Source organism: Trifolium pratense, linkage group LG6 (genome assembly GCF_020283565.1).
Source record: "Trifolium pratense cultivar HEN17-A07 linkage group LG6, ARS_RC_1.1, whole genome shotgun sequence".
In the NCBI taxonomy this organism is placed as follows: Eukaryota; Viridiplantae; Streptophyta; class Magnoliopsida; order Fabales; family Fabaceae; genus Trifolium; species Trifolium pratense.
This window is the reverse complement of record NC_060064.1, coordinates 16973986-16988541: the sequence shown is the minus strand read 5'-3', so window position 1 is coordinate 16988541 and position 14556 is coordinate 16973986. Positions and strand designations below refer to the sequence as shown.

General features: G+C 33.8%; 2 protein-coding genes across 2 annotated transcripts; both read left to right on the top strand.

Moving 5' to 3' along the window:
- The first annotated feature begins 6376 nt into the window (after positions 1–6376).
- LOC123892729 (polygalacturonase inhibitor-like) lies at positions 6377–7514 on the top strand. The gene has a single exon (XM_045942584.1). The coding sequence runs from the start codon at positions 6410–6412 to the stop codon at positions 7394–7396; it is 987 nt and encodes a 328-aa protein (XP_045798540.1). The 5' UTR covers positions 6377–6409; the 3' UTR covers positions 7397–7514.
- A 2168-nt stretch (positions 7515–9682) lies between these two features.
- LOC123890247 (polygalacturonase inhibitor-like) lies at positions 9683–10921 on the top strand (the record flags this gene model as incomplete). Its single annotated transcript, XM_045939811.1, has 1 exon — positions 9683–10921. A coding segment is annotated over one exon (1095 nt), but the record flags the coding sequence as incomplete, so codon positions are not given.
- Positions 10922–14556: the final 3635 nt, after the last annotated feature.

Here is a 14556-nt window from a genome sequence, read left to right as displayed (position 1 = left end):
ATACCATCTATTACTACATTTATAGATTCCATCATGGTTTTGGTTATGTAGTTATATACTCTGTAGGCTCTGCTATTTGTTGAGTATCCCAAGAATATGCCTTCATCACTTTTAGGATCCATTTTAGTTCTTGGTTCTCTATCAGACAAGATATAACATTTACTTCCAAACACATGAAAGTACTTAATAGTAGGTTTTCTACCTTTCCACAATTCATACAGAGTAGATGTAGTTCTAGATCTCAAGGTGACACGATTATGAATATGACAAGCAGTGTTCATAGCTTCTTCCCAAAAACCATGAGAGAGTTTCTTTGCATGTAACATTACTCTTGCAGACTCTTGTATAATTCTATTCTTTCTTTCTACTACACCATTTTGTTGTGGTGTAATGAGAGATGAAAATTCATGGATGATGCCTTCAGAGGCACAAAAGTCAGAGAATCTAGAGTTTTCAAACTCCTTTCCATGATCACTTCTGATCCTTAACACAACATTGTTTTTCTTTCTTTGAAGTAGAATACATAGATCTTTGAATACGTCAAAGGTCTCTAATTTCTTTCCAATAAAATTTATCCAGGTATATCTAGAGAAATCATTTACAACAACATAGGCATACCTTTTTCCTCCTAAGCTTTCAGTTTGCATAGGTTCCATCAAATCCATGTGTAGAAGCTCAAGAACTCTGGTAGTGGTAAGATGCTGCAGCTTTGGATGTGGCTTCTTGGTTTGTTTTCCAATTTGACATTCACCACAAATGCTTCCTTCTTTGATCTTGAGATTTGGCAAGCCCTTGATGGCTTCTTCAGGTATAGCTTTCTTCATGCTTCTTAGGTTGAGATGACCAAGTTTTTGGTGCCACAATTTTATTTCATCTTCTTTCGTGATTAAGCATGTCGACACATTTGCCTCTTCTTGGGGAACCCATAAGTAGCAGTTGTCTTTTGATCTGACGCCCCTCATCAAAATTTCACCCTCATCATTTGTAACCAAACATTCAGACTTGGTGAAGTTTACCTTCATCCCTTGGTCGCATAATTGACTGATGCTTATTAAATTTGCAGTCAATCCTTTTACTAACAACACATTGCTTAGTTTAGGCAAGCTATTACTGTTGAGCTCCCCTATACCAACAATTTCTCCTTTAGTACCATTACCACAAGTTACAAAACTAGTTGAGTAAGACTTTAAATCAACAAGAAATTTTCCAATTCCGGTCATGTGTCTTGAACAACCACTATCGAAATACCAGTCTTCCCTTGATGAAGCTCTAAGTGATGTGTGAGCAACCAGAGCAGTAATCTTCTTCTCAAGTTGAGTACCATCATTGGTCTTCACATTCTTACCTTTAGGTTTCCATTCTTGTTGAGTGGAGGCAGTTGTGGAAACTGGTTTAGGCTGATGATGCCTGTTAGGGTATCCAAACAATTTGTAACAAAAAGGTCTTATATGCCCTTTTCTACCACAGTAGTGACATATCCAAGAGTGACGTTTTCTTTTGTTCTTTGACAAGGGATGCTGCTTATGATGTTGTAGCATCTGTTGAGGCATCTTTTGCTTATGAGTTTCTTTTGGATGCATGTACGTGAGATCTGAGCTGTAACCTTTGTGTTTGTTGACATTCTCATAACTAAGCCCAATATGTTTAGGCTTTAGAACATTTTTCTCTAAGATTTCTTCTAGTTGACCATCAGCTTTATGAAGTTTATCAAGATGATCATCATCTTTATACAACATGTCGGAGAATTTTCTCAAACGCCAAATGTCAGCATTTAATTTTTCAATGACTTCCTTAGCTTCATCAAGATCAGAGGATAGATAATTTACCTTCTTCTGGAGCTCATCCATCTTTGATATATTTTCAAATTTTTCTGCCTTTAATTGATTGATGGTTACCTTTTGTTTCTCAATGACTCTGCATATTTCTCCACTCTTGAGGCAGAGTTCTTTGTAAGAATCAGCAAGTTCTTCGTAGGTTACCTCTCCATCACAAGATTCTGTATCAGATGTAATAGTACCTGTTAAGACTGAGATATGTTTGGCAGTCACAGATGCTGTATCATCTTCTGAGTCATCATCGTCAGACCAACTGACAGTTAGTCCTTTCTTCGTTCTTTTCTGATATGTTGGACATTCAGGTCTGATGTGACCATATCCCTCGCATTCATGACATTGAATATTCTTGTTTAAGCTTGACTTTTCATCACTCTTAGGTTTTCCTTGATTCACAATGCTGCGCATAGTGCCTGGAGCATCATTCTTAGAATTTGGTCTGGGTCTTTTGTCCATTTGTTTTAGAACTTTGTTGAACTGTTTTCCCAGCAACTCCATAGCTTCAGAGATACTTTCATTAGATTCTTCATCCTCCTCCAGTTCTTCTTCATTATTTTTAGATGAGAAGGCAATGCTCTTATTTTTCTTTTCACTTCTTCCATTTGCAGCACTTTCATAAGTTTGGAGTGATCCAACCAGTTCATCCAGTTTCATCTGAGATATGTTTTTGGCTTCTTCCATAGCTGTGACTTTCATATCAAATTTCTTTGGAAGAGATCTGAGCATTTTTCTTACTAACTTTTCTTCGGGAATTTTCTCCCCCAAAGAATCAAATTGATTATCATAATCTAGAATAGTCATATGAAAATCTTGGATTGTTTCCTCATCCTTCATACGTAAATTTTCAAACTGAGTAGTAAGGATCTGTAATTTAGACATCTTTACCTGAGGAGTACCTTCATGAACAGTTTCAAGAATCTTCCAAGCTTCCTTTGCTGAGACACATTTTTTGATCAGCTTGAAGATGTGTTTGTCTACCCCATTGTATAATGCATATAATGCTTTTGAGTTTCCCAAAGCAAGCTCATCTTCTTCTTTAGACCAGTCCTCCTCAGCTTTTAGTTCAAGTGTTGGCTTTCCATCTTTGTCCATGACCACAGGTGGGTCCCATCCTTTCAGAACAGCTTTCCAAGTTTTGCTATCCATAGATTTTAGGAAAGCAATCATGCGTGATTTCCAATAATCATAGTTGGAGACACCAACGAGAAGCGGCGGTCTGCTTACAAGCCCTCCTTCTTTGTCCATGTTGCCAGACATTCTCCCTGGAGCTCACCCTATAACCAGAAAGGGTGCCTGCTCTGATACCAATTGAAATCTGGCACGCAGTGAACACAATGCTGCACAAGGTGCTATAGCATACGTTGCAGCAAGACAGTCGTAGAACACATGAAATAAATAAATAAATTGCAGAATAATAAATAAGACAGATAGTTGTTAACCCAGTTCAGTGCAACGTCACCTACTCTGGGGGATACCAATCCAGGAATGAATCCACTATAATAGCTCTAGTTCAAAGCCCTCGACCAACACCCGGTACTTGACTTATCACCTAGACACTACCCGTGCAATCCTACCTAAGAACCTCTTAGATAATGAGACCCCGTCCCAAATTCCCTCTAACAACACATACCATGTTGCTGTCAATAATAATAATCAGGATGGAGACACTCTCCTAAAAACTAGACCACACTCTTGCTTAAAAGCTTATGAGTGAATCACACACACTAACTCCGTGCTTCAAAGCTTAGGAGTAGCTTACAATTAACAATCAAACACAGTCCTAAACTTGCATCAAAGTGACACAAGAAAGGCTGACAAAAGACACAAACTCTAAACCTTAAAAACTCACACTTTGTAAAAACACGGTTTAGAATACATGAAAATAATAGCTTGAGGCTTCACATATTTATAGTCTTCAATGTCTTGATGGGCAAGCTAGGGTTGCAGACAAAAATCCTTGCAACAGCTGCGGCCAAACCTAGATTAAAATTGAAAATATGTTTTATGTTGTACCAAACAAAAAAAAGCGAACAAAAATATAATATAATTATATTTTTGTTTTTAATAACTTTCCTTAGGCCGACTTGGACAAATCTTGTGCAGTAAGTCTCGTCTTGCATATACACACGTGCTGGAATTAATATTTGAAGCAAATCTTGAACGAGATTGACAGAAAAAATTCTGCACTTAAAACAGAGCATCAGGATGCTGTACGAGGATGCTGCAGCATCTTTGTCCAGCATCTGGCAAAGTTGGCTTTTACAAAATGTAGCCAAACACAAAACCCAACATCTCTCATCAATTCGGTAAAAATAACATCTCTCCCAAAAATTAAACAAGAATTCTCTAAAACCCCTCATTTAATTAATTATAAAAAATATATAAAAAGGTAATTAAAGTCATTTCATGAAGAATGAAGAATACTCTAGACCCTTAACTATTCAATTTTCACGTTAGTAAGTAACTATTTTGATTTCTCTAATATGAAAATTGTTAAAGTTCAGAGAGAAACACAAAGTGACGGCTAGGGTTTCAATAATATTATAATAGCATTACTTAACAAAATAAGGATTACAAAATAATTTATAATAATTCCTAATGGACTACTAAACTACTAACATATAAAGCCCAATACTTAAAGCCCTAATAATATTATTATCTAACACTTCCCCTCAAACTCACGATGCATTATCAGATAATCATCGAGAGTTTGTCAAACAAAAAACGAAAATCAAACTACTCTAACTAAATATTTTATTTCTAATACTACCCCTCAAGCTAAAGCGTACTAAGCTTTGAGCTTGTTACAAATCAACCCGAAAATAAACTAAATTAACTAATAGCTTCAAATTCAACTTCTTCAGATTTCAGACTTCGAATTGTGAGTATTCCTTCACCGGATTCAATGTGAGTATTCCCTCACCGGATTCAATGTGAGTATTCCCTCACCGGATTCAAATTTCAAATTGTGAGTATTCCCTCACCGGATTCAATGTGAGTATTCCCTCACCGGATTCAAATTTCAGATTGCGAGCTTTCGCTCACCAGACAGACAGATTGCGAGCTTTCGCTCACCAGACATATTGTGAGTATTACCTTAACTCACCAGACAGAACCAGATAGAACTAGCCATAACAAAACAAAATAAACCGCAAGAAACTAAACTAAACATAACCAAATGAAACAGAACCGACCAACTGAAACGAAACAAACCACATTAAACCAAACCAAACCAAACAGACCAACAAAACTAAATTAAGAGAGGATCAATCAGACAGAACGAAACTAATCAAACCAAAACAGAATAAAATCAAATAGGATTCCACCAAAGAAAACCAAGCGAAAACAAACAAATTTCACGGTTCAAAGAATCATAACTAACCGAGTTGTTGTTGCAAAGAATTTGCATCATCAGTAAACAATGCCAAGAAAAAGCTACTAGTCCAACATAAACACGCACAACGTACAGCCCCCAAGAAACAAGCACGTCATGGCCACAAAGAATCCAAAGACACAACACACTCATCTCATAACACAAGCAAATATTTGCCTCAATGGAAAAATCACACCAAGAGAGACCAAAATCGCAGCTACAGGAACTCAAACAAATTCATTCTCATCAGATTTTCGACAACAAATATATTTCCAATTTTTGTTGGAAACTCGACAGCGGAAACGACAGATTGTTCAAGGTGGATCGAACCTTGCTCTAGATACCATGTTAAAGTTCAGAGAGAAACACAAAGTGACTGCTAGAATTTCAATAATATTATAATAGCATTACTTAACAAAATAAGGATTACAAAATAATTTATAATAATTCCTAATGGACTATTAAACTACTAACATATAAAGCCCAATACTTAAAGCCCTAATAATATTATTATCTAACAAAAATCACATATAATACTAAGATTTATGGAGTTAAGCCCGTCCCATTACTGATGGTCTAATAAGATAAGCATAGTTGACTTTATACTTCATCACCTCACTCAGTTACTACCGCAGAGCCTATTGTGAAATTCATACATTGAGTTTAGTCAAAATTGTATTCTTAGAGCCGACACAGATGGCAGCTGCTTCTGGATTATAAATCAAATGGTGACCAAATTATGCACGTTGTTGTCTAAACGCCGCATATATTATTATAAAAATAACATTACAGAAGTCATAATGAAAGATGATCTGATTATGTGTTTATAAGTTAGATCCAACTGTCAATTTTAAGATCATATCAGAATCTCTCCACAATCCGTTTAGCCGCATCTATTTATTAGGTTCATAATTTTATAAGCCGATTTTATAAGTTTGAGTTGTACTCAACTGTTAATTTTAAAAACAGGTATTATTATACACACTGATTTATATAATCAATCTCGTTGTCTTAGCGGTGTCATTTTAAAATATCTCTTTCGTGACTGGACTTTTGACGCAAGACTTAAGAGCCACCTTCATTAATGAAGACAAATTAAAAAACAATTTGTATTGTATAACTCTAATTCCATGTAATAGCTAAGTCTATATAAATTAGCAATATTTTTCAGTTTAATCACATCTCATTTCATCTCATTTATAAAATGGCAACCACTGTGCTTCGCTTTACTTTGCTTCTAATATTGCTATCCAGTGCACTATCAGATCTATGCAACCCACAAGACAAGAAAGTTTTGCTCCAAATCAAAAAAGACCTTAACAACCCTTACCTTCTAGCTTCATGGGATCCAAACACAGATTGTTGTGACTGGTACACTATCGAATGTGACCTTAAAACGCATCGTATCATCTCCCTCACTATTTTCGATTCCGCACCTTCAAATTTCTCGGCCCAAATTCCACCCTCCGTGGGCCAACTTCCATACCTTGAGACTCTCGAGTTCCACAAACTTCCAAAACTCACGGGCCCACTCCAGCCCGCTATTGCTAAACTAACCAACCTCAAGTCCCTCCGTATTAGTAACACCAACTTGTCAGGCTCAGTTCCTTCCTTTCTGGCCCAACTCACAAATCTCACTTTTTTGGATCTTTCTTTCAATAATCTAACCGGTTCAATCCCCGCTTCACTCTCTCAACTTCAAAACCTCATCTCCCTCCGCTTGGACCGTAACCATTTAACCGGTCCAATCCCTTCCTCGTTTGGTTTATTTAAATCCAATCCAGATATCATTCTCTCCCATAACAACCTGACCGGGACCATCCCACCCTCAATTGGAAACCTCAATTTCACCCATATCGATTTGTCACGAAACAAGCTCGAGGGAGATGCGTCTTCAATTTTTGGGCCAAATAAAACGGTCCAAATTGTGGACCTATCAAGAAATCAACTATCCTTCGATTTATCAAATGTGGAATTCTCCACAAGCTTGACATCGTTGGATATTAATCACAATAAGGTGTATGGTAACCTTCCCCAAGGGTTGACCGCATTGAATTTTCAATTCTTGAATGTGAGTTACAACAGGTTGTGTGGTCAGATTCCGGTAGGTGGAACATTGCAAAGTTTTGACATTTATGAATATTTTCATAATAAGTGTTTGTGTGGTTCTCCTCTTCCAAAGTGTACCTGATCTTTACTACCTCCAACTAGTTGTTGGCTTGCTAGCTTCTATAGTAGTAGCTCATGCTTATATTATATGAATAATGTCAATACAGCAAATAAAGACTTATATATATATATGGTGATTTGTAATATTGTACTATAATTTGCATTGTACCTTATATGTAGCTTATATCTTTCTCATTTTTCTTTCTAGTCACGATATGTAGTAAAACAAAGTCCAATATACTATATACTATAGTAATAAAATTATTAGCAGAGCCAAAAACAGGTTACAGCGCACACATTCTTCTTATTTTTACAATGTGCCACCAATAAGATGAGCTTAATTAATTAAGAAATGCACTTAGTTGGGTTACCACTAAAGAGTCAGCGAAGTTTAGACTTCGATACATTTAGTCAAAATTGGCAATCCAATTCCAAGAGCCGACACAGTCTCACAGATGGCAACAGGCAGCAGCTATTGAATTAGAAATCAAATCGCGATGAAATTAGGGGTGGGAGGGATAGATAGCTCAACTGATTAAGCTAGTTGAGCTAAGAGTTAAGGAACAAGAGGTCCAAGGACGAAATCATGCATGTTAGTGGCTTACCGCCTAAAGCACCAACATCTTCATTCATATATAAAAATTTCAAAAAAACTATTTTACACGGGGTTAATTATAACTCATATGTAAATTTTAACTATCATATAAAAGATAAATTATCGCTGATAAAAAATTCAAAATAATTATCATATGTGATACAAGTCACAAGTTCTTACTAATAAAAATTTCAAAAAACTATTTTATATGGGGTAAATTCTAACTGATATATAAATTTTAATTATCAGATATATATATATATATATATATATATATATATATATATATATATATATATATATATATATATATATATATATATATATATATATATATATATATATATATATATATACGGGATAAATTATCACTAATAAAAAATGCAAAATAATTATCATATGTGAGAGAAGTTCTTACAATTTACTAATAAAATTTTAAAAAAACTATTTTACACCGGATAAATTTTAACTAATATATAAATATGTTCTGTGTAATTGTTTTTTTCAATTTAAATATTTATAATTGCAACCAATTTTGATTATCAATCTATAACGTAAAAATAATATCGTCGTAACATTACAACTCGTACGATAGCACGAGTCTATTACTAGTTATTAAGTAAGAGTTTTAAACTGTATAAAAATTCATCTAATTAGTATCAAACATCTTACTAGATCTTTGATTGTAGTAACTAAAATATTAATTTATTTTAACATTATTTTGAAATAAGTAACTAAAATTGAGAGTTCATTATACTAAAGAGAACACACAAAAACAATTCACACAAACACAATCATTCCATTTCAGATTTCCCTTATCTTCTTTTGAGTTAAAATCTTTACCTTATCCTCAGTGGCGATTATGCCGTCTGGCAAGCCCGGCACATGCCTGGGCTGCCTTTTTTTTTTTTTGTAATAATAAGAAACAAGAAAAAATAAAAATAAAAGAAAGAAACGCATTTCGTAAAAGTACCGTACGAAACATATTTAGTCTCTAATGTTTATTTTAGGTTTTAATTTGGTCCCTTATTTTTTAAAAGTTTCAAGTTGGTTCCTTATGTTATTGATCTCAATATAAGTTGGTCGTTTTCGTTAAATTTTGAGTTAATTTTTTCTAACTTTTTGTTAAATTTTGAGTTAATTTTTTAAAACATTCACATAGTACTCTCCTAAGTGATCTATGTACACAAATTCATTAGAAAAGTCGACGATTTAAACTAAAATTTGAGGAAAATGACCAACTTGAAACTTTTAAAAAATAAGGGACCAAATTGAAACCTAAAATAAACATAACAGATTAAATATGCAATTAATTCTAATTTTTAACAACCTAAAACCTTCTCAATCTATAATCTTTGTTTGATGACTTGATGGTGTTTTGAATTTTAAAATTTGTTAAGTTGTTTTGATTGTATAAATAAGTAGTTTAATATAATTATATACGTCGATGTGAATTCAGTTTTCATTGTAGTCTCTTATTTAGTTGAGCCTTAATTATATTGGAAACATGACTATACTCTTGCATGTTATTTCTTGTTTAAAAATTTCTTCCAAAATTAAATATTGAAAAACAGAGTTTAAATATTTCTATATTCAAAATTTGGGTTGATAAAATTCCCTCCAAAAATTTGCCCAAACTCCCTGACAATCCTGGAGTCGCCACTGCTTATCCTTACACTTTGTTTTCATCTACAACGTGTAGCATGTGTCTAATTAAATTCTATAAAAACATCATACACCCCCACTTATACTATCATTCTACATTCTAATTCCAACAAAAAAATAGCAACCATGTTTTGTGGAGCTACAATAGCTCTCTCCCTCCTCTCCCTCTTGTTACTCTCCCCAGTTACATTATCAGATAAATGCAACCCACAAGACAAGAAAGTATTGCTCCAAATCAAAAAAGACTTCAACAACCCTTACCTTTTATCCTCATGGGATCCAAAAACAGGTTGTTGTGGCTGGTACAGCATTCAGTGTGATGAAAAAACCAACCGTGTCATCTCCCTCGATATTTCGGATAGCCCGGCATTCACCAATTTCTCGGGCCATATCCCTCCTTCGGTAGGTGACCTCCCTTACCTTGAATCTCTCACATTCCATAAACTACCTTATCTCACAGGCCCAATTCAGCCCGCAATCGCTAAACTAAAAAATCTCAAATATCTTTTTATCGAATATACCAATGTCTCAGGTTCAATACCGCCTTTCTTGGCCGAACTTAAAAACCTTCAACTTCTTCACCTTTCCACCAATAACCTCTCAGGCCCAATACCAAGCTCACTTTCCCAATTGCCTAAACTCGAGTCCTTGCACTTGGACCGAAACAAGCTCACGGGCCCAATTCCAGAATCATTTGGGTCATTCAAAAAGCCCGGCCCAGATCTCATCTTATCTCACAACCAGCTTTCTGGGCCTATTCCGGCTTCATTGGGCCAATTAGATCCTGATAGGATAGACTTGTCGAGAAACAAATTTGAAGGTGATGCTTCTGTGCTTTTCGGGAGCAAGAAAAAGACACAAATACTTGATGTTTCGAGGAATTTATTGTCATTTGATTTTTCAAAAGTTGATTTTCCGAAACAGAGTTTGATATGGTTAGATATTAATCATAATAAGATTTATGGGAAGATTCCGGTTGCATTGACGAAAGTCGAAAATTTGCAGCAGTTTAATGTGAGTTATAATAGATTGTGTGGTGCGATACCTCAGGGTGGAACTGGGAGATTGCAGGACAGGTTTGATGAGTATGCTTATCTTCATAACAAGTGTTTGTGTGGCAAACCACTTCCAAAATGCAAGTGATAAAAGAAAACTTGCTAAGTTGACAATAAATGAATCTCATGTTTTCAATGAGACATAAGAATGAGAGTTTGTATTTGAGTACGATATGATTTCCATGCAATTTGTTCAATGTTCAATTGCTAAGTTTTTTTTTCTTTTGACAAAGTTCAATTGCTAAGTTGAGCTGCCGTTATAGTTTCTTTTAATGTGATATTATTTTTTCGCTTCGCAAAACCTTAGCTTGTTAAAATTAAGAATGATAGCAACTGCAATCGAAAGAGGCTGAAATTATTTGATGCCAGAACTAACTCTCGAACCAGATTAAACTGGTGGTGAAATCCAAAAAAAAATTAAGAATTATAAATTAACCTCAGTGTTTTAAACTTGTGTGGTTTCAAAACGAAATTGTTAATTTATTTTTCAAAACTTTATAATAAAAACGACTCTGTTAAAATTAATGTGATATATTATTTTTTCCCTTCGCAAAACCTTGGTTAAAATTAAGAATTATTTTTCAAAGGTTAATTTGCGAGCCTGTTTTAATAAAGAAAATTGTGAATGAGACCAATCTTGTTTACGGCATCAGTAACCTAAATAGTGTCATGTGGCCAAAAGAAGTCTTCACCATGACCATAATTTTAGAGTAAAATTGATAAATTACATGTGAATGAGATGATAATACAATTGCAATTCGATGGACATCAACTCAAAATCATTCATTAGTAAAGACAATTGAATCACAACAGTGGATAGAACACAAATTATAGTTCTAAAAGAAAGATGATAAATTGAAATATTATAAATAAAATCTTATTAAGAATTGTTCTTCTCAAAAATTGAATTTGTGTTCTAGTGAATGATTCGTCCATAGAGGAAGTTTACTACTCCCTCCGTCCCAAATTGAGTGACACAGTTGATTGTTTCACGTATGCGATGCATAACTTTGACGATTGATATTTTTATTTATTAGTAGAAAAATATGGTCAAAATAATATGTGTGAATAGTGCAATATAGTCAATTGTGTCACTCAATTTGGGACGGATGGAGTAATAACTTAAGTTCAATCACTTGTTAGGAACAATGCTTTTTTTTTTTACAATAAAAATAGTGTTTTCACATTTTCATAATTTCTGAAATAATGCTAGAGATATCGAGTTTTAGAAACCGTAAAAAGAAATTGACAAGAAATAATATTTAATTTGAAATTAAAATTCAACAATAATTTAAGTGTTAATGCAATTTAAATATGTGGTTGATTAATGAATTTAAGAAAGTGTTGCAACTCATTAACTATCTATTTTACATAATTAACTATGATTTTCAAGTGCATATTTGAACTACAATGTCAAGTGTTTAATGAATATCATGGTGTGTTTTTTTTTGTGTGTGTAAAACTCTCGAGTTTCTAGAAGAAAGAGATCATGGTAATGCAAAGGAAAATGTTGGCCTTTACGAAGCTTTGTGGAGACGAAAAGCAAGAATGAATATGTGCCGCTGATTTAAACTATACACATACTAAAAATCTTGAGACGAGTAAGTAATGTCAGACAAAAATGATATCACTCAAAAATACCTACTTCGCACCTTTAATTTTATTTGTTCAAGTATACACATACAATTCTTGTCTTTCTTATGACACTCCTTCGTAAAATTTAGCAACTCCCTAATGCAAATTTGAGACACGTAAGTAATGTCAGACAAAAATGATATCACTCAAAAATCAAACTAAAGTTCTTTTCAACAATTTGTTCCTTAAATAATACTTATTAATCACTTGACTTCCATCATTTAATTTGTTAAATATCATATTATATATTCAAACATATCTAAATCATGTATACTTGAATAACTAGTGTCAATAAAAAATGTATACTTGATCAATAACTAAAAAACTTGTGGTTAATTAATGAAGTTCAAAACTGAAGGTAGCGTGCTCATTAACTGAAGGTACGTAGTGTATTCAATGATCTATTTTGGGAGGAAAGGAGTAAATCCACCATCATATAGTACTTCTTTGCGATACAGCATGCATGGCATAAAAGCATAGTGATAATAGGAAAATGGCACTGCTACAAGCAATAATTGAAGTTGAACAACCCACCATGTGACCTCTTATGAAAATTGAAGGACACAATCCCTGAAGCCCATGATGATTGATGAAGATGTTTTCTCTTTTAAGTCTTTCATGATTTTTTTTTTCCCTTCTGAATTTTATATTTTTACCCTTTAATAAAAACTTCAGTTGCTACGAACCGAATTTTTTTTGCCTTGAAATTTTTTTTCGATTTTTGTTAACCGAACTTTCCCCGAAGTTTTTAGCAAGGGCAAAATTGAAATATTTGAGGATATAAAAGATATATGGGAGGCCTAAAAAGAAAACATCATTGATGAAAGTGTAGACAAAATGAGTGAGTACAAATTTTGGTGGGACGAAAGCCACTTTATCTTTTTTTCTTGGTTACAACTTTGGGTCATGCTAACCGGTGTCCCCGGGGCACTGGTTAAGGAAACCAAAAAAAGAAAGTTTTGAAAAGAAAAGAATACTTTTTAAACTTTTGAGGAGTTGACTGCACAAACTTCAATGCCAAATTACTATTTTTGCATCCTTAAACAGTGCCCCGGGGGCACTGTTTATCATTTTCCTACAACTTTAACTCCTTTATCGGATTCTATTGTATAGTACCCGTACAGTAGTACTATCTCAAATCTAAAATTATGTGTAAAAAAAATATTTCTTTTTAACAAATCAAAATGACATATGCATATATAAAAAGTAATCTACTTAATATAAGGTGTGTCAAGAGAGATTATAAAGTTACAAGAGAGTTCAAAATACAAAAAATAAAATCATAAGGAAAATTATACAAGGTCCAAACAAAACATAGGACTAGACCATTAATTATGGCTGTTCAAAACTAAAGTACTACTCGTCGCTTTTAACCACCTATAAGAGAAAGACCTGATCTTGTCCAACATCTGATTACTGAATGTGTCGAGCCTCTAAACAATCAATGGTTTCGTTCAGTCCACACAACCCACACGCAAGCAAGTTATATGAGTTGCATGAATGAACGTCGTGCACAAGAAACCCCTACTGAAATAGTAAATTGAATAAAGTGATCCGAAATAGTCTGAGCAGTCACTAGAGATGAGTCAATCCACAAACTGACAAGAGGCCAAAGAGAACCAAAAGTTCTGCAAGATAAAAACACATGCTTTTTATTAAAAATATTTGAACACATCATCAACCAAAGACTTAGCTGATGAGGTATATATGACATCAACTAAAAAATTCACACATATTTAGAATTTGATAACATATAGTATTTTTACTTTTTTTCTATTTCGTTTATAATTTTTACTTTCTATACTTACATATGTTTCATAAAAAAAAATGATATTTGAATATGAAAAATTTGTTGTCATATTTTATTTTATATATTTTTAAAATATGTATAAAGTGAAAAGCATGAAAGAGAAACAATTTATTTTAACATTATGAATTACTAATTAAGTTAGAAATAAGTTGGACTGAGAATAATATTTACCGGGGGAAACAGTCATTTTAGTCCCTGAATGTGCAACTCGCTGTCATTCTGGTCCCTGATTGAAGAAAAAATACAAAATAGTCCCCGACTTTACAATCTGTTAGTCACTTTAGTCCCTGACATTAAAAATGACCGTTAAGTTTACAAAAAAGCTGATGTGGCATTTTTTGGGGACACGTGGCATGTTGACTAGACATTAGTTGAACAAGTGGTCTGATGATATAGCGAGGGACGAAAATGACAATATGAGG

What these genes read in the sequence shown, in the direction of transcription:
- LOC123892729 (XM_045942584.1), top strand. Translation starts at nt 6,410, where the DNA reads ATGGCAACCACTGTGCTTCGCTTTACTTTGCTTCTAATATTGCTATCC.